The sequence below is a fragment of the Erinaceus europaeus genome, chromosome 8 (genome assembly GCF_950295315.1).
Source record: "Erinaceus europaeus chromosome 8, mEriEur2.1, whole genome shotgun sequence".
NCBI classification, from domain to species: domain Eukaryota; kingdom Metazoa; phylum Chordata; class Mammalia; order Eulipotyphla; family Erinaceidae; genus Erinaceus; species Erinaceus europaeus.
In genome coordinates, this window is record NC_080169.1 from 121,742,937 (window position 1) to 121,766,180 (window position 23,244).

The 23,244-nt window shown below is 54.9% G+C and overlaps 1 protein-coding gene across 8 annotated transcripts; it reads left to right on the plus strand.

The window, feature by feature from the left end:
• The first annotated feature begins 12,819 nt into the window (after positions 1-12,819).
• On the plus strand, positions 12,820-17,682 carry REPIN1 (replication initiator 1). Of its 8 annotated transcripts, none has more exons than XM_060196781.1 (3): positions 12,820-12,902; positions 14,378-14,563; positions 15,835-17,663. In XM_060196781.1, the coding sequence occupies exons 2-3, from the start codon at positions 14,419-14,421 to the stop codon at positions 17,583-17,585; spliced, it is 1,896 nt and encodes a 631-aa protein (XP_060052764.1). In that variant the 5' UTR covers positions 12,820-12,902; positions 14,378-14,418; the 3' UTR covers positions 17,586-17,663. The 8 variants fall into 8 exon arrangements, with proteins under 8 accessions (XP_060052764.1, XP_060052766.1, XP_060052769.1 ...); XM_060196786.1 differs by having other exon boundaries at positions 12,862-12,995; positions 15,835-17,662; XM_060196780.1 differs by lacking the exon at positions 12,820-12,902 and adding an exon at positions 13,316-13,439 and having other exon boundaries at positions 15,838-17,682.
• Positions 17,683-23,244: the final 5,562 nt, after the last annotated feature.

Genomic DNA, 23,244 nt, shown 5'->3' on the forward strand with positions numbered 1-23,244 from the left:
TTTTGTTGTTGTAGTTATTATTGTTATTGATGTCATCTTTGTTAGATAGGACAGAGAGAAATGGAGAGGGGAGGGAAGACAGAGAGGGAGAGAAAGACAGACACCTGCAGACCTGCTTCACCGCCTGTGAAGCGACTCCCCTGCAGGTGGGGAGCCTGAGGCTCTAACTGGGATCCTTCTGCTGGTCCTTGCTCTTTGCGCCATGTGTGCTTAACCGGCTGTACTACCACCTAACTCCTGGTTTCTGTCTTTTCTTTTTAAAAAAATATTTATTTTTCCTGTTTTGTTGCCCTTGTTTTATTGTTGTAGTTATTATTGTTGTTGATGTCATCGTTGTTGGATAGGACAGAAAGAAATGGAGTGAGGAGGGGAAGACAGAGAGGGGGAGAGAAAGACAGACACCTGCAGACCTGCTTCACCGCCTGTGAAGGGACTGACGTGTAGGTGGGGAGCTGAGGGCTCGAACTGAGATCCTTACGCCGGTCCTTGTGCAATGTGTGCCATCTTAAGCCACTACATTTGTGGTGAAGGAGAGTGGACTGTTGAGAGGTACATTTTTCTTTGGGGGTGCCAGGCTAGCTTCGCGGAAGAGAGATGATCCAGGAACCAAGCTCGAGGCGGTAGCAATACAAATATTTATTTGTGTGGGAGCTCCAGAGTCGGGTGTGAGCACTGTGGGTTAAGCCACGTAGCGCCAAACCGCAATGGCTGCCTCCCGCCCTGCAAGCCAGCCCTTCTCCAGGTGGGGATGCAGGAGAGAAAAGAGAGGAAGGAGAGTGCAACCAGGGACAGAAGTGGGCTTTATAGGGTAAAACCAGAAGTGGCAAGTCGGGAAATGGGAAATGGAGATGCTGGGAAAGGGGGTGGAGGAAAAAAAAAAGAGTGGGAAGGGGAAAGCTTCCATAGCAACGGTTGCTAGGGTTTTAACTGGCGGGATTAATGTACCCTGCAGGTAGGGCGGGTCTCGAGGTAGAAAGAAGAAGATAGATCAGGCAAAACAATGATTATGCAAATAGGCCATAGTGTCAGCAATGGAGGATGGAGCAGGGGGGCTGCCCAATGGGGGGGGGGGTGAGGACTCAAGTGTAAATCCAAAGAGAAGAAGATATTGTAGCAGCTGAGGGGCAGGGGAACATCTCCCCCACTTGCCTGGCTTCTTCTCAGGCTGAACCAACAAATAAATTAACACCAGGCCTCCCAACAAAGTTGAGGGAGGAAGCAATCTGACAACACGTTCAAGGGAGACTTCCATCACTGTGGTATCTCTATCTGAGGCCAAGGAACGGGATGGGATGGGGGTCCGGGGCATCAAGGAGAGAGGAAGGGTCTCCCAAGAAAAGGAGGGGTGACTTCCAATAGTAGATCCTTGCCTCTGGGTGTTGGCCTAGCTCTGGGGTTGTCTTCCCTGATAAGAAGGTTATTTCTGGAGAGGTCCCCAAATCTAGGTGATGTGCATTCTCTAAGCCGTGAGTAGCTGTTTCTCCCCAGGCTCCCAGGAAGTGGGCTGACCTGGGTCCCAGGTGCCAAGACGATAGGTCATGGCAAGTCTCTGTTTGGGCCTCCTGGGAAGAGCCTGTCTGCACGGTTTTGGGGGGAGGGGAAGCTGAGCCACCCTACGAAGGTCTAGAGAAAGAGAGAACACATCTCTGCAGACCTCCTCCCCCTCCCGGCCCCCACCATCTCTGCCCTCCCCCACTCCCACTCCCCAGTGAGCTCTAGTGACGGAAACCCAGAGGCCAGCAGGCAGGGCAGACCTGGGGGCGCCTTCTAAGTGGGGGCAGGGGTCTGCAGCATTTCCAAGATGTGAGCTGAAGAGTTTAATCCAAAGGATCAGACAGGCATGAGACACACGCCCCATGCTGCCAGAACCAGAGCTCTCCACCTGGGTTGTTTCATCCACCCATCCTGCCTGCCTCCCTCCCTCCCTCCCTCCCTTTCTTCCTTTCTTTCTTTTTCTTTTTCTTTTTTCTTTCTCTTCCTACCTTCTTTTCTTTTCTCTCCTCTTTCTTTCTCTCCTTTCTTCCTTTTTTAAATATTCATTTATTTATTCCCTTTTGTTGTCCTTGTTGTTTTCTTGTTGTAGTTCTTGTTGTTGTTATTGATGTCATCGTTGTTGGATAGCACAGAGAGAAGTGGAGAGAGGGAGGGAAGACAGAGAGGGGGAGAGAAAGACAGACACCTGCAGACCTGCTTCACCGCCTGTGAAGTGACCCCCCTGCAGGTGGGGAGCCGGGGGCTCGAACCGGGATCCTTCAGCCGGTCCTTGCGCTTTGCGCCACATGCGCTCAACCCGCTGCGCTACTGCCCAACTCCCCTCTCCTTTCTTTCTTTCTCTTCCTTCCTCTCTCTTTCCTTCCTTTCTTTCTCTTATTTCCTTCTTTCATTTCTTATTTTCCTTCCTCCCTTTTCTTTATTTCCTTCCTTTTTTCCTTTCTTTTTCCTTTCTTTCTCCTTCCTTCCTTCCTTCCTTCCTTCCTTCCTTCCTTCCTTCCTTCCTTCCTTCCTTCCCCCAAAGCACTGTGTAACTCTGGCTGATTGATGATGGTGCAGGGAATTGAACCTGGGACCTTAGAGCTTCAGGCATGAGAAACTTTTTGTAGAACCATTATGCTGTCTCCCCCACCCTCCACCTGATTTGCTTTTGATCCACTATGTTTCCTATTTTCCTGTTAGAAAACCTGCCTCCTGGAACTTGACACGCATCCCAGAGGTGTCCTGGGCAGCAGAAATGGGGAGATAATGTGACCTCAGTCTGAGGCCATGCCTGGCTGGGTTTGTGCTTGTGTGCTAGGCTCCTGACTGGGAAAGTATTTTTAGAACTGCAGGAGTAAGAGCCCTTTGATCTTTTTCCAAGTAAGTTTCCATGTGACCTAACAAGATTCCCTTCACCCTGCACGGGTGAGAGACCTTCTCTGCAGGTCTGGATGCTGGAGCTGGGGGTGGGGTGATGGGTGACACTCTGAGTGCAGAGTGGCGGGCAGGACAAATCATTCACCCCAAGGCAGCTTAGTGGGCAGAGCTCACACTTTCTCTGAGTGAAATCCTGAATTTGAGCCCTTGCAGAAGGGAGTACCACACATGGCACCAGGGAGGGATCCGTGGATAGTGAAATGCTGCTGGGCTATCTCCCCATCTGTGTCCGCCTCTTTTTATCCTCTCTCTTTCCCTCCCCTCTCCCTCTTTTCATACTCTCAGAAATATAGAATAGAGGGAGTCGGGCGGTAGCGCAGCGGGTTAAGTGGTGTGGCGCAAAGCGCAAGGACCATTGGAAGGATCCCATTTCGAGCCCCCGGCTCCCCACCTGCAGGGGAGTCGCTTCACAGGCGGTGAAGCAGGTCTGCAGGTGTCTATCTTTCTCTCCCCCTCTCTGTCTTCCCCTTCTCTCTCCATTTCTCTCTGTCCTACCCAACAACAATAACTACAACAATAAAACAACAAGGGCAACAAAAATGAATAAATATTAAAATTTTTTTAAAAAAGAAATATAGACTAGGGACTGGGGAGACAGCATAGTGGCTATGCAAAGGGCCTTTCATGTCTGAGGCACCAAAGGTCCCAGGTTCAATCCTTGCACCACCATAAACCAGATCTGAGCAGTGCTCTGCTAAAAAGAAAGAGAGAGAGAGAAAAGAAATTGGGTCAGCTTCAAGAGGTGGAGAAATGTTAGGAGAAGATAACTAGAGGGCTCAGAAACCCAATTCCATCAGGACCCATGCCGGCTAGCTTCGCGGGGCGGGAGACAGATGACCCAGGACTCATGGCTGAGCTGTACGCAGTATCTCTTTATTCATGTGGAACGCAGCACAATCTAAGCTAAGCTATCTCTAATCACAATCCTGCCCTTATATATCCTCGCCAAGTAGGGTGGAAACAGGATGTGACATAGAGAGGGTGGAGTGACAATAAATTTATGCTTACATTCTGTTGTAACTACCCTAGTCAGACTCAGAAGTACAGTACTGTTAAGTCTTAGCTCTGGTCCCCCCAATTGGCTTCTGGTAGTGCACATGCTTCACATGCCAACACAGACTGACAGTCAAATTACAGTGCAACACCTTTATCTTAAAAATGACCTGAGTGTCCTATAAATAATTTAAAAACAGGTAAAAAAAAAAAAGAGAGAGGGTGGAGTGAAAAAAGATTGGTGAAAATCAGGGTGTGACTAGGAGAGGGGGCAGAGCCAAAAGACATCGTGAACCAGTGGGGATTAAACCAATGCCCTGCAGGCAAGGCGGTGCTCAGTTAACAGTGGTTATGTAAATAGAATACAGTGTTAAGCAGGGGGGATTAAACCAATGAAACAGAAGGGGTTTTATAAGCATGCCAACAGACCCAGAGAGAGAAGAGAAAAAAAGAAAGACATTTGGAAGTAGTAACAGGTGTAGGTGTGACTTAGAAAGGAAGAGAAGGCAGGACCATAGTGGGGGAAAAAACAGAGAAAATATACAGTTCTAGAAATCATAGGCTACCCATATCTGTGACCTTGGGAGAACCACTGCAGTTTCCAATGGAGGGATTGGGGACACAGAACTCTGGTGGTGGGAATGGTGTGGAATTATGTCCCTGTTATCTTGTAATTTTTAAATCAATATTAAGTCACTAAAAGAGAGAGAGAGAGGAGTTGGGCCAGGAAAATAGCTCAGTTGCAGTGCATATGCAAGGCCCTGGGTTCATTCCTTAATTAAAAATCAGTCTTTCCATCCTGACCTCCCTGGGCAAACACCCTCACCCATGTATCCTAGAACCTCCCCTCCCCAGACCCCTGTCCCACCAGGGAAAGACAGAGACAGGCTGGGGGTGTGGACCCACCTGCCAACACCCATGTCCCCCAGAGAAGCAATGACAGAAACCAGAACTCCCACCTTCTGCTCCCCATAAAGATCTTTCATCCAGACTCGCAGAGGGATAAAGACTAGGGAAGCTTCCAATGGAGGGGATGGGATATGACACTGTGGTGATGGGAATTGTTTGAATTGTACCCTTCTTATCCCACAATCTTGTTGATCATTATTAAGTCACTAATAACAATAATAATAATAATCATAGAAGTTGAAAAATAAGAAAACACAAAGCAGAACTTGGACTGGGTTTGGTGTATTGCACCAAAGAAAAAGACTGGGGTGGGGAGGCTTCAGGTCCTGGAGGAGGTCAACATGAGGAGGTTGAATTGTTATGTGGAAAACTGAGAAATGTTACGCATATGCAAACATATTTGACTGTTGACTGTAAACTATTAATCTCCCCAATAAAGAAAAGAAATCATCACTCTTCGCTGGAGAGATAGCATAATGGTTTTGCAAAATAACTTTAGACCCGGGGGGAGGCTCTGATGCCCCAGGTTCAATCTCTTATTTTGCTCTGGTAAAAAGAACAAGAATAAGAATAATAACTCAATAAAAATCATCAGTCTTTATATAGAGAGCCCTTAAGCATCTGGTGTGCGTTCTACCAGGGCTGTCACTGCCCAGTCCCAGGAGGGGGACTAACATCAGTACCTAGGAGCCAGCCGCAGCTGCTCCTGGAGGAGAGGTTGCAGAGGGGACAGGTTTCTGAGCAGATAGAAGACTCCCAGATATGATAAAAGAAAGCCTCCGGGAGCCAGGTGGCAGCGCACCTGGCTAAGCACCCATAGTACTAAGCACAAGGACCTGCACAAGGGTCCGGGTTCGAACCCCCGGCTCCCCACCTTCAGGGGAGATGCTTCACAGGCGGTGAAGTAGGTCTGCAGGTGTCTCTCTTTTTCTCTCCATCTCTATCTCCCCTCCTCTCTCAATTTCTCTCTGTCCTGTCCAATAAAACAGAAAAAAAAAAAAAAAAACGGTTACCAGGTGCAGTGGATTCGTAGTGCTGGCACAGAGCCCCAGAGATAACCCCGGAGGTAAATAAATAAAAGACACAAATAAAATAAAATAAAGCCGCCAAATAAACTGAAGTCACAGAGCCTGTGTAGCCATGCCCAGCCTGTGGGGCACCACCAACAAGGGCTAGGCTTCTGCTCCCACCCCCAGGACTATGGGAGGGGCTGCAGATGTGCCTTGGGGGCACTGCCTAGAACCTGAGACACTGGCAGTTAGAGCAGGTTTCACTGCAGTGAAGCTGCCCCCGCCCCCCCCCCCCCACCACCACTCCTTAAGCTCCTGTTTTCCAACCCTTAGAACTCCCAGCACACTGGTTTTGGGGCCGATGGCTACCAGCCCCAGAGAGATTTCATTGTGGTCTGACAATCAGGGCCGTTTCTGCCCAGCTTACCAGGACGCCTGGCACCTGGCAGGCGGCTTAGTAAACATCTGTGGGCTGTGCGCTCCAGTCCTGGGGGGAAGGGAGGGCTGGACCAGAGAGCTCTGCAGGTGATGGGGCATTTCCCTGCTGCCTACAGGGCTGCCTGAGAAAGTCCAGGGAGGGTTTCCAGAGACCACTTTCTGCTGTGTCCTAGCACTGCCGGCCCACCCTGCCAGCTAGTGGGGGAGTGGGGGTGTTGGGCCCTGCGGGAGTCTTCAAGGGCCTAGCTAGATGTGGGCTGCCAGAGGGTCCTGTTGCCAGTACAGCCCCATCATTCTCAGATGGTTCCCAGGGCTGGGCCATTTGTCCCCTGTCCCTCCTTCACCCATCTGTCCCCAAGACCTGCAGTGGGGATGCAGCACGGGGGTTGACAATTTGCGGCCACAAGTCCCTGTGCAATCCTCTCGGAGATGCCTTAGCACGGGCCTCCATCCTCCTTGTTCTCCTCATTCTCCTCCTTTTTTAAAGAGAGAAGGGGAGGGGGGCTGCAGAGAGGGAGAGGGAGAGGGAGAGGGAGAGGGAGAGGGAGAGGGAGAGGGAGAGGGAGAGGGAGATACTAGAACCTTGGTCAGATCTGGTTTATGGTGGTGTTGGGGACTGAACCTGGGACCTTTGGTGTTGTAGGCATGAAAGTCTTTTTCTGGGAGTTGGGCGGTAGCACAGCAGGTTAAGCGCAGGTGGCACAAAGCGCAAGGACCGGCGTTAAGGATCCGGGTTCCAGCCCCTGGCTTCCTACCTGCAAGGGTGTTGCTTCACAAGTGGTGAAGTAGGTCTGCAGGTATCTGTCTCCTCTCTCCATTTCTCTCTGTCCTCTCCAACAATGACAACAATAATAACTATGACAATAAAACAAGGGCAACAAAAGGAAATAAATAAATAAATAAATATTTTTAAAAGTCTTTTCCCAGCCCCAGCTATGTTTTGTATTTTATTTACTTTTTTAATAAGTGGCCTGATGTTGTGAGATACTTTGCCTATTTTTATGTATTTATTATTGGATAGAGACAGAGATAAATTGAGAGGAGAAAGGGAGATAGAGAGGGAGAGAGGCAGGGGGCCGGGCAGTGGCACACTGGATTAAGCGCACATAGTATGAAGTGCAAGGATCCCGGTTCGAGCCCCCTCTCCTCACTTGCATGGGGGTCACTTCACAAGTGGTGAAGCAGGTCTGCAGGTGTTGTCTATCTTTCTCTTTTCCTATCTTCCCCTTCCCTTTCAATTTCTCTCTGTCCTATCAAAAAAAAAAATTGAAAAATGGCCACAGGAGCAGTGGATTCCTAGTGCAGGCACCCAGCCCTAGCAATAACCCCGGAGGCAAAAATAAACAAAAAGATATTAAATTTTAAAAGAAATCTAAAAAAGAGAGGGAGAGGGGGTCGGGCGGTAGCGCAGTGGGTTAAGCGCATGTGGCGCAAAGCGCAGGGACCGGCATAAGAATCCCGGTTCAAGCCCCCGGCTCCCCACCTGCAGGGGAGTCGCTTCACAGGCGGTGAAGCAGGTCTGCAGGTGTCTGTCTTTCTCTCCCCCTCTCTGTCTTCCCCTCCTCTCTCCATTTCTCTCTGTCCTATCCAACAACGAATTGCGTCAACAAGGGCAATAATAATAGCCACAACGAAGCTACAACAAGGGCAACAAAAGGGGGAAAAAATGGCCTCCAGGAGCGGTGGATTCATGGTGCAGGCACCGAGCCCAGCAATAGCCCTGGGGGAAAAAAAAAAAAGAGAGAGAGAGAGACAGCTGCAACCCTGCTTCATCATTCATAAATCTTTCCTCCTGCAGGTGGGGACTAGGTACTTGAGCCCGGGCCCTTGTGCATCGTAACATGTGCGCTCAACCAGGTGCGCCACCGCCTGCCCCCACTGTATTCTTAAAAAATATTTTGGGGGGGCTGGGCAGTGATGCAGTGGGCCCAGTGCACGTGGTGCCAAGTGCAAGGATCCGGGAAAGGATCCTGAGTTCCCAGCTCCCCACCTGCAGAAGGGTCACTTCTCAAATGGTGAAGCAGGTCTGCAGGTGTCTGTCTTTCTCTCCCCTCCTCTTTCTTCCCATCCTCTCTTGATTTCTCACTGTCCTAACCAACAACAACAGCAACAGCAATCATAACAACAATAACAACAATAAACAACAACAATAATAACAATGATAAACAAGGGCAACAAAAGGGAAAAAATAGCCTCCAGGAGCAGTGGATTTATAGTGCAGGCACCGAGCCCCAGCAATAAGCCTGGAGACAAGAAAAAGAATATTTATCTAATTATGATAGAAACAGGGAGGGAGAGAGGAGGGGGGGAGAGAGAGAGAGAGAGAGAGAGAGAGAGAAGAGGCCTGTAGCATGTTCCACTGCCTGTGACGCCTCCCCACCCCTACAGGTGAGGGGACCAGTGGCTTGAACTGAGGTCACAGGAGATGGTCACTTCTGCCACAGGGATGGGCAAAAAGAAGGGAAGTCTTTAGGGTCTGACCTGAGGGCAGAGTCTTTCCTCCAAGAAAGTGGGGTCACAGACAGGTGCAGGTGTCCTGTAGGCCAAGGAATCCCCCACTGAGGGTAGTCAGGGAGGGGCGCCGTCACCTGAGTCAACAGGTGTTTGCTGTGTAGTTGCCTTTCACTCTCTATTTATTTTGCTAAAGCACCATCACCTCCAGTCCCATCCATATCCCCCCCCCTCCAAAGAAAACACACAATCGAATAGTTTTTGATTGCAGAGTAGTATTCTGTGACTTAAGTGTCCAATAACTCCTTGAGCCAACCACTTATCACTGGGCATTGAGGCTGCTTTCAGTATCTGGCTGTTGTAAATATGGGAGAATTTTCTGATTGTATGGATGTTAGAAGAATTCATTTTTCTGTAACTACTGACACATTCTATCAGCAAAGGTGGATTTCTTTTTGTAATTGTGAATTTTATTATATGACAAATTATAGAGCTTATATAACTTATCCCTAAAGCAGAAAACTTGATGATAACAGGTAAAGTAAGGCCTGAATTAATGGGAGAGACATGGTATAAATCTCTACAGCTAGACTATTATAGCATTGACAAGAAATTTTTTAAATTTTATTTTTTATTTATAAAAAGGAAACATTGATAAAAGCATAGGATAAGCATAGGTACAACTTCACACAATTCCCACCACCAGAGCTCCATATCCCATCCCCTCCCCTGACAGCTTTCCTATTCTCTATCCCTCTGGGGTATGGACCCAGGGTCATTGTGGGGTGCAGAAGGTGGAAGGTCTGGCTTCTGTAATTGCTGCCCTGCTGAACATGGGCGTTGACAGGTCGATCCACACTCCCAGCCTGTCTCTCTCTTTCCCTAGTGGGGCAGGGCTCTGGGGAAGCAGAGATCCAAGGCACATTGGTGGGGTTGTCTGTTGTCTGTCCAGGGAAGTCTGGTTGGTATCCTGTTAGCATCTGTAACCTGGTGGCTGAAAAGAGAGTTAACATACAAAGCCAAACAAATTGTTGACCAATCATGGACCTAAAGGCTGGAATAGTGCAGATGAAGTGTTGAGGGGTCCTCCATTTTGTAGATAACTAATAGGCATATTCTAGTTATATTTCAAAGGGCCTGTAGCTATACTAGTGGGTTTTTTTGTTTGTTTGTTTTTTGCCTGAGCCTGAAATCTGATATGCAGGTGGATCCTAATTATTGTCTAGGGAGATGATGTCATGGCTGGAAAAAGACCAGAAAGCTGGATCAGGGAAGAGAGTAGCTCCCTAATATGGGAAAGGGGTATAAACATTGTTGACTGTAAACCCCATCGATTTGATGTGATCTGGGGCCCCGACAAGAAATTCTTAAGTTCGTTTGGAAGAACAAATGAGTGATCTAGTCGAGAGAGTTTTGAGAAAAACATCAAAACAATCTGTGTGTAGGAGAGTATTCAGGCCGCTAAAAACTGAGACGGCTTGTTTGATTTGTTTGTTTGTTTGTTTGTTTTTGGGTTTTTTTGGTGATCTCAGACTGCAAACATCAAACACGATTTGGGGGATGGTGGCACTCCAAACATAGCTTGAAAAGCAGAAGCCAACAAAGGCTTTTCCTTCACAAGTGCCCCACCTCCAAGTGGGGGAAAAAACAGATTTCCCAGTTGAAAAAAGTGGACAAACAGAAATTGAGTAAAGGGACATCAACTAATTAACACACACACACACATGAAAATACAAATAGGCAATAAAGTAATTCGGGAAGGCAGCTATGCTCACCACGATACCACCCACGCAATAAAGTAATTTTGAAAAACAAAGTTATCACTGAGTAATCTATGAAATAAAAATCAAAATAATGAGAAATAACTACTTTGCATTAAATTTGAAAACAAACAAATCCAATCTATGTTGTCCAGGCTGAGGAAAAAAAAGGGGGGAGGGAGAAATCCTCCTAGAGGATTATTTAGAATATATCAAACAAACAAGCACGCAAGTGTTCTGTACCTGGGCACTGGCACAGCTGTCTGGGTGCGCCTATTATCGCGCACAAGGTCCAGGGTTCAAGCTCCCTGTTCCCCCCTGCAAGGAGAAAGCTTCACAAGTGGTGAAGCAGGTCTGCAGGTCTCTGTTCTCTCTCTCTCTCCTCTCCCAATTATTCTGTCTTAGCAAATAAAATAAAATATTTTAAAATCGTATTAAAATTATTTTATAATAATTTGTGAAAACACATGTATTTAGGGATTTCTTCTAGCTTTATGTCTAGTAACCAGTAAATGCCCAGCAACAGAGGCATTTTTTGGTAAGGTCTGAAGTGATAATTTGCAAATATTACTACTTATGTTTAGAAGAACTATAACTGGGGGTTGGGCGGTAGCACAGTGGGTTAATCGCAGGTGGCGCAAAGCTCAAGGACCGGCATAAGGATCCCGGTTGGAGCCCCCGGCTCCCCACCTGCAGGGGAGTCGCTTCACAGGCGGTGAAGCAGGTCTGCAGGTGTCTCTCTTTCTCTCCTGCTCTGTCTTCCCTCCTCTCTCCATTTCTCTGTCATAGCCAACAACGATGACATCAATAACAGCAACAATAACTACAACAATAAAAACAAGGGCAACAAAAGAGGGGGAAGCAAATTAAAAAAAAAAAGAAAAAAGAAAAGTTGTCACCTTATTCAGAACAGCAGGCCATGTTCAAGTACTTGTATTTCCTTAGTAATTTTTTTTTTTAAGTTTAAAAGTCACGGTGAAACTCATATTTTGTGATTGTTAAACACACACACCACCTTTGTCATAAAGCAGGAGGCTGTGTCCTGGGAGGCTGAGGGAAAGTTTACTTTGCAGAGCCCAGGGCACCTGCTAGTGGGTGAGTCAACACACAGGCTGGCACCTGCCTAGCGTTCACCAGCACTGTGGCCCCTTTCCCAGTGCCAGGCAGCAGTGTCAGACCCCAGGTGAAAGGACCCACGGTCAGGACCCCAGGTGATAGGACCCATGGTCAGGACCCCAGGTGATAGGACCCCACTGTCAGGACCCCAGGTGATAGGACCCACTGTCAGGACCCCAGGAGATAGGACCGTAAGTGCCAGGACCCCAGGTGACAGGACCCACTGTCAGGATCCCGAGTGATAGGACCCACTGTCTGGACCCCAGGAGATAGGACCCACTGCTAGGACCCGGTGATAGGACCCACTGCTAGGACCCCAGGTGACAGGACCCACTGTCAGGACCCCAGGAGATAAGACCCACTGCTAGGACCCCACGTGATAGGACCCCGAGTGCCAGGACCCCACCCCCAGCCCAGGGGTGTCCCCACAGCTCTAACTCCCGGGCTGCAGGGCCCTTTCCAAGTCCAAGTCTTGAAGAAAGACCTTCCCTTCTCCCCTTTACTCAAGAACCAGATCCTGTGTGCGGATGCCCCTGCCAAGGGGTGCTTGGGTCCCCACAGCCTGAGATTCCAGTGCTCCCCACCCCCAGTCGCCAGAGGTCTAGTTGACCCTTGGGCACCTGTGAAAGTATCAGGGGCACCTTGGGGTGCATGGAATTGGGGGAAAGCCCTACAATCTGAGATGCCCACCACTCCTTCCCAGTGACCAAAGGTCCAGGTGAACCCTGGGGCCCCAGGGAAGTGTCAGAGGTGCCTTCCAGTGCAGGGGGTTGTGGGGAATCCTCCCCCCACCAGCTCGAGAGCCAAACCCTCCAGACCTGTCCCCCACCCAGTGGCAAAAGGTCCAGGGGACCCTTGGGGTTCCTGGGGAAGTGTCAGGGACTCCCCAGGGTGCAGGGAGGTTGGGGGATGAGGCGAGCCCCGTGAGCTCGGGGCCTGGAAGAAGCCCGCGCGGCCGGGCCGGCGAGTGACCGCGACATGACCACGCGGTCGTCGCCAGGGACGCGCGTCCCCGCCCGGGGGACAAAGGGTCGGAGGGTGGCTGGGTGGCTGGGTGGTGGGTGCGTGGGGGGGGGCAGGGAGGCGGGATCTAGAATCCGGGAGGCGCGGAGAGTCCCCGGCCGCGGTCGCCATGGCAACGGCGCGGGCGGCCCCCGGGGGACGGGGCTCAGCCCGCCGGCCCGCAGAGGGCGCCGGTGCAGGGGTGCCCCGCCCTCCGGCCCGACTGACCCTCGGCGGCTGCGGTAGTCACGTGGCGCCGGGAACCGCGGGGGGCGGGCGCGGGGGCGGGGGCGGGGGCGGGCGCGGCCTGGAGGTGAGCCGGGACCTGCGGCGGGAGGGAGGCGGCGTTGCTGCGAGCTCCGACCTCATGGACGCGCCCCGCACCCCCGCCAGCCTCGCCGGAGAGGTGCGTCCGGGTGGGCGCGGAGCTCGGACCCGGAGCCGGGGCGCTCCACCTGCCGGGCGCGTGACTGCGTGCGCGCCGTGGGGAGGGGGACCCGGCGGGCCGCGGGGGTGGGGGAGCCGCGCACCTGTGCGCAGGCGCCGCCACCCGGGACCCCAGCGGCCCGGGGGGGCGGGGAGCGTGGAGGGGGGAGCTGCGCGCCGACGAGCTTGGGTGGCGGGGGTGCACGCGAATGCAAAAGCGGGTGCAGCGCCGCCCCCACGGCTGGCCACCTAGAAGGCGCTCTGCAGCCCCCTGGGACCGGGCCGCGTCCCCGGGCGTGGGGGTGGGGGTGGGGGTGGGCTCCCAGGGTTTCTGCTCCTGGAGTGGTGTGGGGGGGGCGCACCAGCATGGAGACGGCGTGCTGCAATCTCGCCTCGGGAGGCGGCGACCTCCGCGCGCAGCCGGGTAACTTGCCGGTGCCATGAAGGCCGTGGGGGGCGCCCTGCTTTAGACTCCCGGCGCCCCTGGGGTCGCTTTGCACCGCGGCCCTGGGGGAGGGATGGGCCCCCGCGTGCAGCCGGGTCCTTGCCCTTGGCGTGCGGGGGGCGGCGCAGTTTTTGCACCCGGCGCCTCTGGGGTCACTGCTCTGCGGCCCCGGGGCGGGGGAAATGGCCCCACCGCGTGCAGCCGGGTACTTGTCCGGGGCCTAGGGTTCGAGGGGGGGCGCTCTGCTTTATGCACCCGGCGCCCCTGGGGTCACTGCTCTGCGGCCCCGGGGCGGGGGGAATGGCCCCACCGCGTGCAGCCGGGTACTTGTCCGGGGCCTGGGGTTGGGGGGGGCGCTCTGCTTTATGCACCCGGTGCCCCTGGGGTCACTGCTCCGCGGCACTGGGGGGCGGTGGGGGGCGGCGTTGTTTTTGCTCCCGGCCGGGGGGAGGAACGGCCCCACCGGGTGCAGCCGCGGCGTGGGGTTCGAGGCGGGGGTCGCTCTGTTTTATGCATTCAGCGACCCTGGGGTCAGTCTACCCCGCGGCCCTGGGGGAGGTAGCGCCCCCCTCCGCGCAGCCGGGTACTTGCCCTTGGCTTGGGTGCTGGTGGTGGTGGTGGTGCGCTGTTTGTGCACCCCGTGCCCCTATAGGGTCACTCTGCCCCCTGCTGGAGGGGATGCTCTGAGGCTTCCAGGGTCCTGTCCCTGGATGGGGGGGGGGGGTGGGCGCAGCATGGAGACTGTGTGCTGTGACCCCCCCCACCCCCACCCCAGCGCGCAGTCGGGTTCTTGTCGGTGGAGTGCGGGTTGGGGCGCTCTCCCTTTATGCACCCAGTGCCCCTGAGGTCACTGGGCCCCGTGGCCCTGGGGTGGGGCGCCTGGAGCTCACTGCATGTCTTCTCTCCCCTCCCCACAGGTAAGGCTGGCCTCTCCGCCATCGGAGGCCTGAGCTCTGCTATGGGGGTAGGGGTGTCCTTCCTGCTGCAGTTTTCTCTGACGTCCGGGGGCGAGCAGAGCGCACGGAGCAGCAGCCAAGGCCTCCCCAGGAGCACGCCCCAGAGCTGCTGGGGAAAGCTGTCTCTCCAGCCCCGTGGCCTCCAGGGTAGAGTCTGACCTTCGTTTGTTGAGTTACCATTCCCTCCCGCTCCCAGGTACCTGCATGTGTGTGTGGGACCCACCTTCCCCACCCCACACCCCCCATTCCCCATTCTCACACCTTTGGGTGCTGGGAGTGAGTCCCATTTGCGGTTCCAGTGCTGTGCGGATATGTCTGGGGCCCGTGACCAGGCAGTGAAGGGGTCTCCACCCCCCACCCCCCACCTACCCCTCGCCCCCTATAACTACCACCCAACCTGCTGCAGCATTCTGGGCTCTGGGGAGCCCAGGCTCAAATGTAGGTCTGCTTCTGGTATGGTTCTGGGCAGGACTAGGCAGCAAAGGACCCAGATTGCCACCTTCTCTGCCCCCACCCCCTTACCCCAGTAGGGACTGAGGGAGGCAGAACTACCCTCACCCCTGCACCCCAGCTGGCCATAGGTGTGCTTTGGATTTTAAAAAAACATTCTCCCACGTCTGGCAGAACGTGGGCACTGTCTGGACAGGTGGCAGTCGGCACTGTGTGCCCTGCCCTGCCAGGGGGCTGCAGCCACTGCCCTGTATTTCCCCTGAAAGGATTGTTCTCACTGTCTGCAAGTCAGAAATGGGGGGGGGGGGGCAGGACCCCTGCCCCACCATTAGATCAGAGCCCCAGAGAGGACAGCACAAGTGGAAGGCTCTGGCACCCCTTCCTGTGAAATCTTGGCAAGCCCCCTGAGTCTGGGAAAGGCAGCGGCCTGTCCCCTAGTCTGCCCCAGCAGCTCTTGGCTGGCTGTCCCCTGGGGCCATTCCCGTTACCTTCTGTGTTTCTGGTTGCCTCATCTCTGGGGCAGGGAGCTGAGCCTGTGCCCAGGCAGCCTGGGGAGGTGCCTTGAAACTGAGACAGGGCAGCCGGACAGCCTGGCTCTGTGGCCCCGGGGCCTGGGGGGAGGTGACTGCAGCTGCCTGAGAGCCCTAAGCCTGGGGTGTGGGGGTGCTCAGGCCCCACTCAGCTGATGGGAGGCAGGGAGGACTCCCAGTCGTCCTTAGAGCCCCTCTTGGTGGAAGGAAGTTCAGGGTCAGTGAGCATGTAGGATAAATGAACTTGAAATGGACTCTGGAAGCCCCGGCTGGAGTATAAGAGAGCCTGGGTGGAAATAAGAGTCTTGCAGCCCAGGCTCTTGGCCTGGGGGGGGGTGGTCCAGGCAGGGGAGCACCTCCGGCCAGGGCTTCATGGCAGAGGGAACTTGGGGGTCAGCCGAGCAGGCCTCCGCAGTGACCGCCCTTTTCCACCCACAGCAGAGGACCCCACCATGCTGGAGCGTCGCTGCAAGGGCCCCCTGGCCCTGGGCCCCCACCACCTCCCTTCCGGGTCCTCTCAGGAGCCCTCCCAGACCGTGGAGAAGGAGCCCCGCGGGCTGAGCTCAGCAGGCACCGCCCTGGCGGCCCAGGTGGGCGGCCAGGCCCCGGGCAGAGCCCACCGCTGCGCCCACTGCCGACGGCGCTTCCCGGGCTGGGTGGCCCTGTGGCTGCACAGACGTCGCTGCCAGGCCCGGCTGCCCCTGCCCTGCCCCGAGTGCGGCCGCCGCTTCCGCCACAGCCCCTTCCTGGCCCTGCACCTCCAGCTCCACGCGGCGGCCACCCGGGACCCGGACCCGGGCTTCGCCTGCGCCCTGTGCGGGCAGGGCTTCCGCGGTTGGGTGGCGCTGGCCCTGCACCTGCGGGCGCACTCGGCCGCCCGGAGGCCGGTCGCCTGCCCCGAGTGTGACCGGCGCTTCTGGCGACCCAAGCAGCTGCGGGCCCACGCCCGGCGCTGCCACCCGCCCCCGGCCGCCCCCGAGGCGCGGCCCTTCATCTGCGGCAACTGCGGCCGCAGCTTCGCGCAGTGGGACCAGCTGGTGGCCCACAAGCGGGTGCACGTGGCCGAGGCCCTGCAGGCGGCAGCGGCAGCAGCGGCCGCAGCTGCGGTGGCCCAGGCACTGGAGGGACCCCGGCCCCGGGGTCGCCCGTCGGTGACCGCGCCCCGGCCCGGGGGCGACGCGGTGGACCGGCCTTTCCAGTGCACCTGCTGCGGCAAGCGCTTCCGCCACAAGCCCAACCTGATCGCTCACCGCCGGGTGCACACGGGCGAGCGGCCGCACCAGTGCCCCGAGTGCGGGAAGCGCTTCACCAACAAGCCCTACCTGACCTCGCACCGCCGCATCCACACGGGCGAGAAGCCCTACCCGTGCGCCGAGTGCGGCCGCCGCTTCCGCCACAAGCCCAACCTGCTGTCGCACAGCAAGATCCACCGGCGCTCCGAGGGCGGCGCGGGCGCGGCGCGGGGTGCGGGGAGCCCGTGGTCGGAGACCCCCGGCGCGGCGGCCCCGGAGCAGCCAGGCGGCGCCGAGGAGGAGGAGGAGGAAGAGGAGCCGGTGCCCGGGGCGCCCCCGCCGCCGTTCCGCTGCCAGCACTGCGGGCGCGGCTTCCAGCTGGAGCGCTTCCTGCTGGCGCACCTGCGGCAGCACCTGGGCGGCGGCGCCGGGGCGGCTTCGGTGGCCGGCGGGGAGCGGCCCTTCGCGTGCGAGCAGTGCGGGAAGCGCTTCGGCAAGAAGACGCACCTGGCGGCCCACACGCGGGTGCACTCGGGCGAGCGGCCCTTCGCCTGCGAGCAGTGCGGCCGCCGCTTCTCGCAGGGCAGCCACCTGGCGGCGCACCGGCGCGACCATGCCCCCGAGCGGCCCTTCGTGTGCCCGGACTGCGGCAAGGCCTTCCGCCACAAGCCCTACCTGGCGGCCCACCGGCGCATCCACACGGGCGAGCGGCCCTACGCCTGCCCCGACTGCGGCAAGGCCTTCAGCCAGAAGTCCAACCTGGTATCACACCGGCGCATCCACACAGGCGAGCGGCCCTACGCCTGCCCCGACTGCGAGCGCAGCTTCAGCCAGAAGTCCAACCTCATCACCCACCGCCGCAGCCACATCCGGGACGGCGCCTTCTGCTGCGCCATCTGCGGCCAGACCTTCGACGACGAGGACAAGCTGCTGGCCCATCAGAAGAAGCACGGCTGAGCCGGCGGGGGAGGGGGGGGGCTGGCGACAGGTGGGAGTCCCTTCCACCCTCCCCGGGAGGGGCTCGGTGTGTGGGCGGGGAGGGGGTCTTTCTCCCTTCCCGAGGCCTGGCAGCCCTACCTGCAGAGTGCGGCCCTCCCCACCTCCACCTGGGCCTGCAAAGGTGGCACTGGCAGCCAAGGGCCTGGGAGACCCCTCTCGGGCATAAAGGTGTCACCTTTTTGTGCAAGACCCCTTGGGCTCAGTTTTGGGTGCAGGTGCTCAGGGAAGGCCCACCTGGGAGTGATGGGGTTACCTGGTTGTTCACCCAGCCCCAGGGGGCAAGCCTGAGCTGCTCTCACCTGGCCCCTGCCCTCTCTCCTGATCCTTTCACGATTCCCCCCCTCCCCAGACATAGCCCACCTCCTGTTAGCAGCCAGGTTTACCACCCCCCCCAGAACAGTGGCCAGACATGTTTGTCTCTTTCTTGGTCTGACTTTGCTTTATCCATAGCCACAGCCCGTATTCAGAGCAGCTCCCCAGGCTTTGTCTCATTTGGCATCCTTCAAGCCAGCTACCCGCTCCCCGGTCCCCCAGAACGGAGGGTTAGCTGGGGAGGGGCCCAGTTCCCCAGCTTCTGCTGGGACAGGCAGGTGACAGGGAGTTGCCATCTCCCAAGGCCCCCGGCTCTCTTAGGATAATTATGATCGTTAGAGATCCTCCCTCACGATGACTGATAGCTGCTTTTCTTGTCACTTCTGCCCGCAGGGCCTGGTTCTGTGTTCTGGAATGGAACAGAACAGTCTCTGGCTCTCCTTTTCAAACTAGAGAATAAAGATTTGGTTTTAGAACTGGAGGCTGAAGAGTCTTCCTTTCTCCAGGGGGAGCTGTGGGGCCTGAGTGGGGGAGGACCCAAGGCGGGGGAGGCCCCCTCGGCTCTGAGGAGGCAGGCAGGGGCTTGGTCCCAGACCTGCTGGTTCAGGCCAGACACACACCTAACGCGAGCCTGGTAGCAGGTGGAGAAGGTCTGGCTGCATACTGTGCTGAGGCGTCTCCCTGGCTGAGGGCCCCCCCAACACCATAGGTTGTTCATACAAGCTGGGTGTCTTTTTATTTTTTTTTTGCTTCCAGTTTCTGGAGCTTACTGCTGGCACTATGAATCCACCGTTTTTTGTTTTTGTTTAATATTTTATTTTAATGAGATAGACGCCAGAGCACTGCTCAGCCTGGCTTATGGTGGTGCTGGGGATTGTACCTGGGAGCTTGGAGCCTCAGGCATGAAAGTCTTGCAGGACCATTCTGCTGTTTCCCTAGGCCAGGCCTCTTTTTTTTTTTTTCCTTTTCGTTTTATTGGATTGGACAGAGAGAAATAGTAGAGGGGGACATAGAGAGGAGAAAGATAGACACCTGCAGACCTGCCTCACCACTCGTGAAGCGCTCCCTGCTGCAGGGGGAGAGCAGGGGCTTGAACCCCGATCCTTGCACAGGTCCTTGTATCACATCCACACTTAACTGGGTGCATCCCTGCCGCCCAGCCCCTCCCCCCTTCTGTGCCCTGCAGCAGGTCCTTTCCCTGCTTGTCTCATGCACAGATCCCAGCACCCTGCACGGTCTGCTCCGTGATAATGACCGTCTTGCACATCTCGTCTGGGTGACAGACTCTTTCCAGGGCAGCCAGCCTGTAGTTTATTCTCAGGCTTGGGTCTGACTGAATCCTGGCGTGTGCTTTGTTGATGGGGTGCGTGGAGGGTGCTAAGCACGGTACCCTGTGCTTGATGCTGTGATGGAGACAGTGCTTACCAAGAGCAGACCCCATCCTCCCCCAAGAGGTGGGATGTCAGTGAGTCCCGGGATATGAGTCCCGGGATCAGGAGCAGACAGATGGGGAGAGGTGGGTGGGGCTCAAGTGAGTAGGATGGAAGCAGACAGCTTCAAAGCTTCATGCCAGTTTATGGGGCTCTGGGGCCACTTAGCCTGTGTTAGTCAATACAAATTAACCTTCAGAACCTGGGGCATTGGCTCCAAAGAGAGTCTCACTTCAATCTGTCTCTTTAAGAGGGCTAGAGCTTGGGGGATGGGAGGGTGCTGCTTTTTTTTTTTCCCAAGGGGAGGGAGACAGGGCTATAGGCAGGTGTCTGCCTGGCAGAGGACAGAACACAAGTCCTCAACATTTCAGTTTGTATTGGGGTGTTGGGGACAGTGAGGTGAGAGGGACCAGGGGTGTCGCGCCCGGTTGAACACACGTTAGCCTTCACAAGGATGTGGGTTCAAGCCTCCAGTCCCCACCTTCCTGAGCAGTGAAGCAGTGTTGCAAGTGTCTATCTCCTCCCCCTTGGCCCTCTCCATTCATCTCTGTCCCATCAGTTAAGTAAATTTTTTAAAATATTTATTTATTTATTCCCTTTGTTGCCCTTGTTATTGATGTCATCGTTGTATAGAACAGAGAGAAATGGAGAGGAGGAGAGAAAGATAGACACCTGCAGACCTGCTTCACCGCTTGTGAAGCAACTCCCCTGCAGGTGGGGAGCTGGGGGCTCGAACCGGGATCCTTAGGCTGGTCCTTGTGCTTTGCGCCACGTGCGCTTAACCCGCTGCACTACCGCCCGCTCCCAAGTAAATATTTTTTTGAAAAAAAATCAATGATGTCAGAGCCTATGCCTCACGTGTATGACTCCCAACACCCCCCCCCCCTCCCAAACAAAGGGAATAGCCTGGTGCATTTGTCCTGGCTAACCTCTGCTGCTGTGCTCTCTGCTTTTGGTTAGAAATGGGGAGGAGAGTTCAGAAGCCAGGAAGTGGCTGTGGAAGGCTGGTGAGCTGGGATGGACACATACTTGCTGTGACTGCTGCCTGACTCCCTTGAGTGGCCTTGTGGTTCCCAAGCCCTTCCCAGCAGAGGGAATACCGGGGTCGGAGGAGTCAGTCTGCTAGGGTTTGGAGGTGAGCGAGGGCCTAGGTAGGAAGCAGGGGCCTTGGTGGGGCTGCCCGAGGGAGACGGGAAAGTTACTAGGCTTGCAAACTCCAGGCGTGTGTCAGTCACCTCCCTCCCCACCTCCTTCCCCTCTAGAAGGACTGGACAAGAGCTGCAGTGACGAGGGCTCAGGACACCCCGACCCAGCGCCACGGCTGAGTGACCTTCTGCTGTTGACTATGGTCAAACCATGGGAACCCTGCCTAGCTAGGAGTGACCTGCTGTGGAGACACCATAGCAACACTGATGGGCACAGGGTCAGATCAACTCAAGCACACTGACTCAGCTCTGTCCTCAGATCAGACTCTGGGGGAGGTGGGGGGGGGGGCTGGAAGGAGAGCCTGGCAAAAGCTCCTTGTCTGGAGGAGGCTGGGGAACTAGAACCCCACAAAAGCTGCTTGTCTGTGGGGGGCTGGAAGGAGAACCCCATAAAAGCTGCTTGTCGGGGGTCGGGCAGTGGCGCAACAGGTTAAGCACACGTGGCACAAAGCGCAGGGACCGGCATGGCATAAGGATCCCGGTTCGAGCCCACGGCTCCCCACCTGCAGGGGAGTTGCTTCACGGGCAGTGAAGCAGGTCTGCAGGTGTCTGTCTTTCCCCCTCTCTGTCTTCCCCATCTTTCTCCATTTCTCTCTGTCCTATCCAACAACAAACAACATCAACGATGGCAATAATAATAACCACAACGAGGCTACAACAAAAAGGGGGAAAAATGGCCTCCAGGAGTGGTGGATTCATGGTGCAGGCACCGAGCCCAGCAATAACCCTGGAGGGGAAAAAAAAAAAGCTGCTTGTCTGTGGGGGGGCTGAAAGAACCCCACAAAAGCTCCTTTTGTCTGGGGGAGGCTGGGGAGCTGGAAGGAGAACCCCACAAAAGCTCCTTGACTGGGGGAGGCTGGTGCAGCTCTCTCTAGACTTTACCCCTTTCGCACACAGGAAGTACACTTTCTCTTCAGTTTTAATCTTCCGCTCCTTCACTGAGGACATACTAATTGATAAGCCTGTGATGAATGTGGCTACAGCTAGTTCCGCATCTCCCTGAGACGGGTCTCCATGTCTCTCCCTCCACCCAGCTTTCACCTTTCTCCATCACAAGACCCTGCAGATTCTGCTGACTATGTTTCAGCATGTGCTGCCCCTTTAAGAACTCTGCTGGGGCCGGGTGGTGGCACACCTGGTTGAGCGCAGGGACCCAGGTTCGAGCCCCCGGTCCCCACCTGCGGAGGGGAAAGGTTTATGAGTGGTGAAGCAGGGCTGCAGGTGTCTCTCTGTCTCTCTCCCTCTCTTATCACCCCCTTCCCTCTTGATTTCTGGCTGTCTCTATCCAATAAATAAGTATAATTTTTTAAAAATTAAAAAAAAAACTCTGCCAACTTTGCCCTCTCCTGCCCTGCTTCTCAGCTCTCTGGGACCGTCTGCTCTCCTTAATTTCACTTTCTTCTGCATGGAAAATGCTCGCTGACACAGTGTCTCCCCTAGAATTCTTTCCTGATAGAGGCGTCCAAAGATACCCACACCTACCCACTGAGGAGACCTCCCAGCCACCACCACCCTCACCCCCTTTCCATAAGACCTCTATGAACCAGAAGTGTCCTGTTCTGAGAGTCCAGCTTTTTCTTCTGCGATGAGAAAGGTATTAAATACCGCAGACACAGTCAGATGTTTTAAAATATGAAAGCCCTTCTTTAGTCCTCACCCCCCTGCCACCTCTCTCAGGCCAGTCGACATCAGGAACAGGGCTGTCAGCCAGAGCTGCAGAGGTGGACGGGGAAAGTGACAGAGATCACAGGCCCGGGCACTTGGGCAAGTTCTCGAAACTGCACAAGGTCAGGTGCAATTTCTCTGGGGACTGTGACAGCTGACCACTCCCACCTTGTTCTAAAACAAAAGGGCATAGCGCTGGCTGTGTCATATAATTGTTTTCTAAAACGAGGCCATCTGTGAAATATCCCCGGGCTTAAGGGCATTGACAAGGCAAAATCATGACCTTCAGCTTCTAGACATATCAAAAGACAAAACAGAAAGCATATCAAAAGATAAGGTCTTCTCTGATAGAAGACCACTGAACAAGACACAACTCCATCTCTTGATGCCAGAGTAGTTACTGATGCCTTCCTTCACCTGATTTCCCCACAGACCCAGTTTGCATCGCTCTGTGTATAACCAATGCTCTGGAGCCGAAAAGCAGACAGTCTGTTGACAGGCTTCTCTCTGTCCCAACAAGAGGCAGCTGGCTCTTTTTCACTGTACCCCTTACCCATCATTTGGTGATTAATTCTTTTTTTAAAAAAATATGTATTAATTTATTTCCTTTTGTTACCCTTGTCATTGTTATTATTGCTGTTGTTGTTGTTGGACAGAGAAATGGAGAGAGGAGGGGAAGACAGAGAGGGGGAGAGAAAGATAGACACCTGCAGGCCTGCTTCACTGCCTGTGAAGCGACTCCCCTGCAGGTGGGGAGCTGGGGCCTCGAACTGGTATCCTTATGCAGGTTCTTGCGCTTTGTGCCACTTGCGCTTTGTGCCACGTGCACTTAACCCACTGTGCTACCGCCCGACTCCCACTTCTTTTTTTAAAATTATTTATTTTCCCTTTTGTTGCCCTTGTTATTTTTATTGTTGTAGTTATTATTGTTGTTGGTGTTGTCATTGTTAGATAGGACGGAGAGAGATGGATAGAGGAGGGGAAGACAGAGAGGGGGAGAGAAAG

Excerpts from the sequence above, each read along its gene's own strand:
- REPIN1 (XM_060196779.1), top strand. The coding sequence starts at position 13,382 with ATGGAGACGGCGTGCTGCAATCTCGCCTCGGGAGGCGGCGACCTCCGC. Across the intron at positions 13,440-14,377 it reads CGACCTCCGCGCGCAGCCGG|GTAAGGCTGGCCTCTCCGCC; the intron begins GTAACTTGCCGG and ends CCCTCCCCACAG. Across the intron at positions 14,564-15,834 it reads CCAGCCCCGTGGCCTCCAGG|CAGAGGACCCCACCATGCTG; the intron begins GTAGAGTCTGAC and ends TTCCACCCACAG.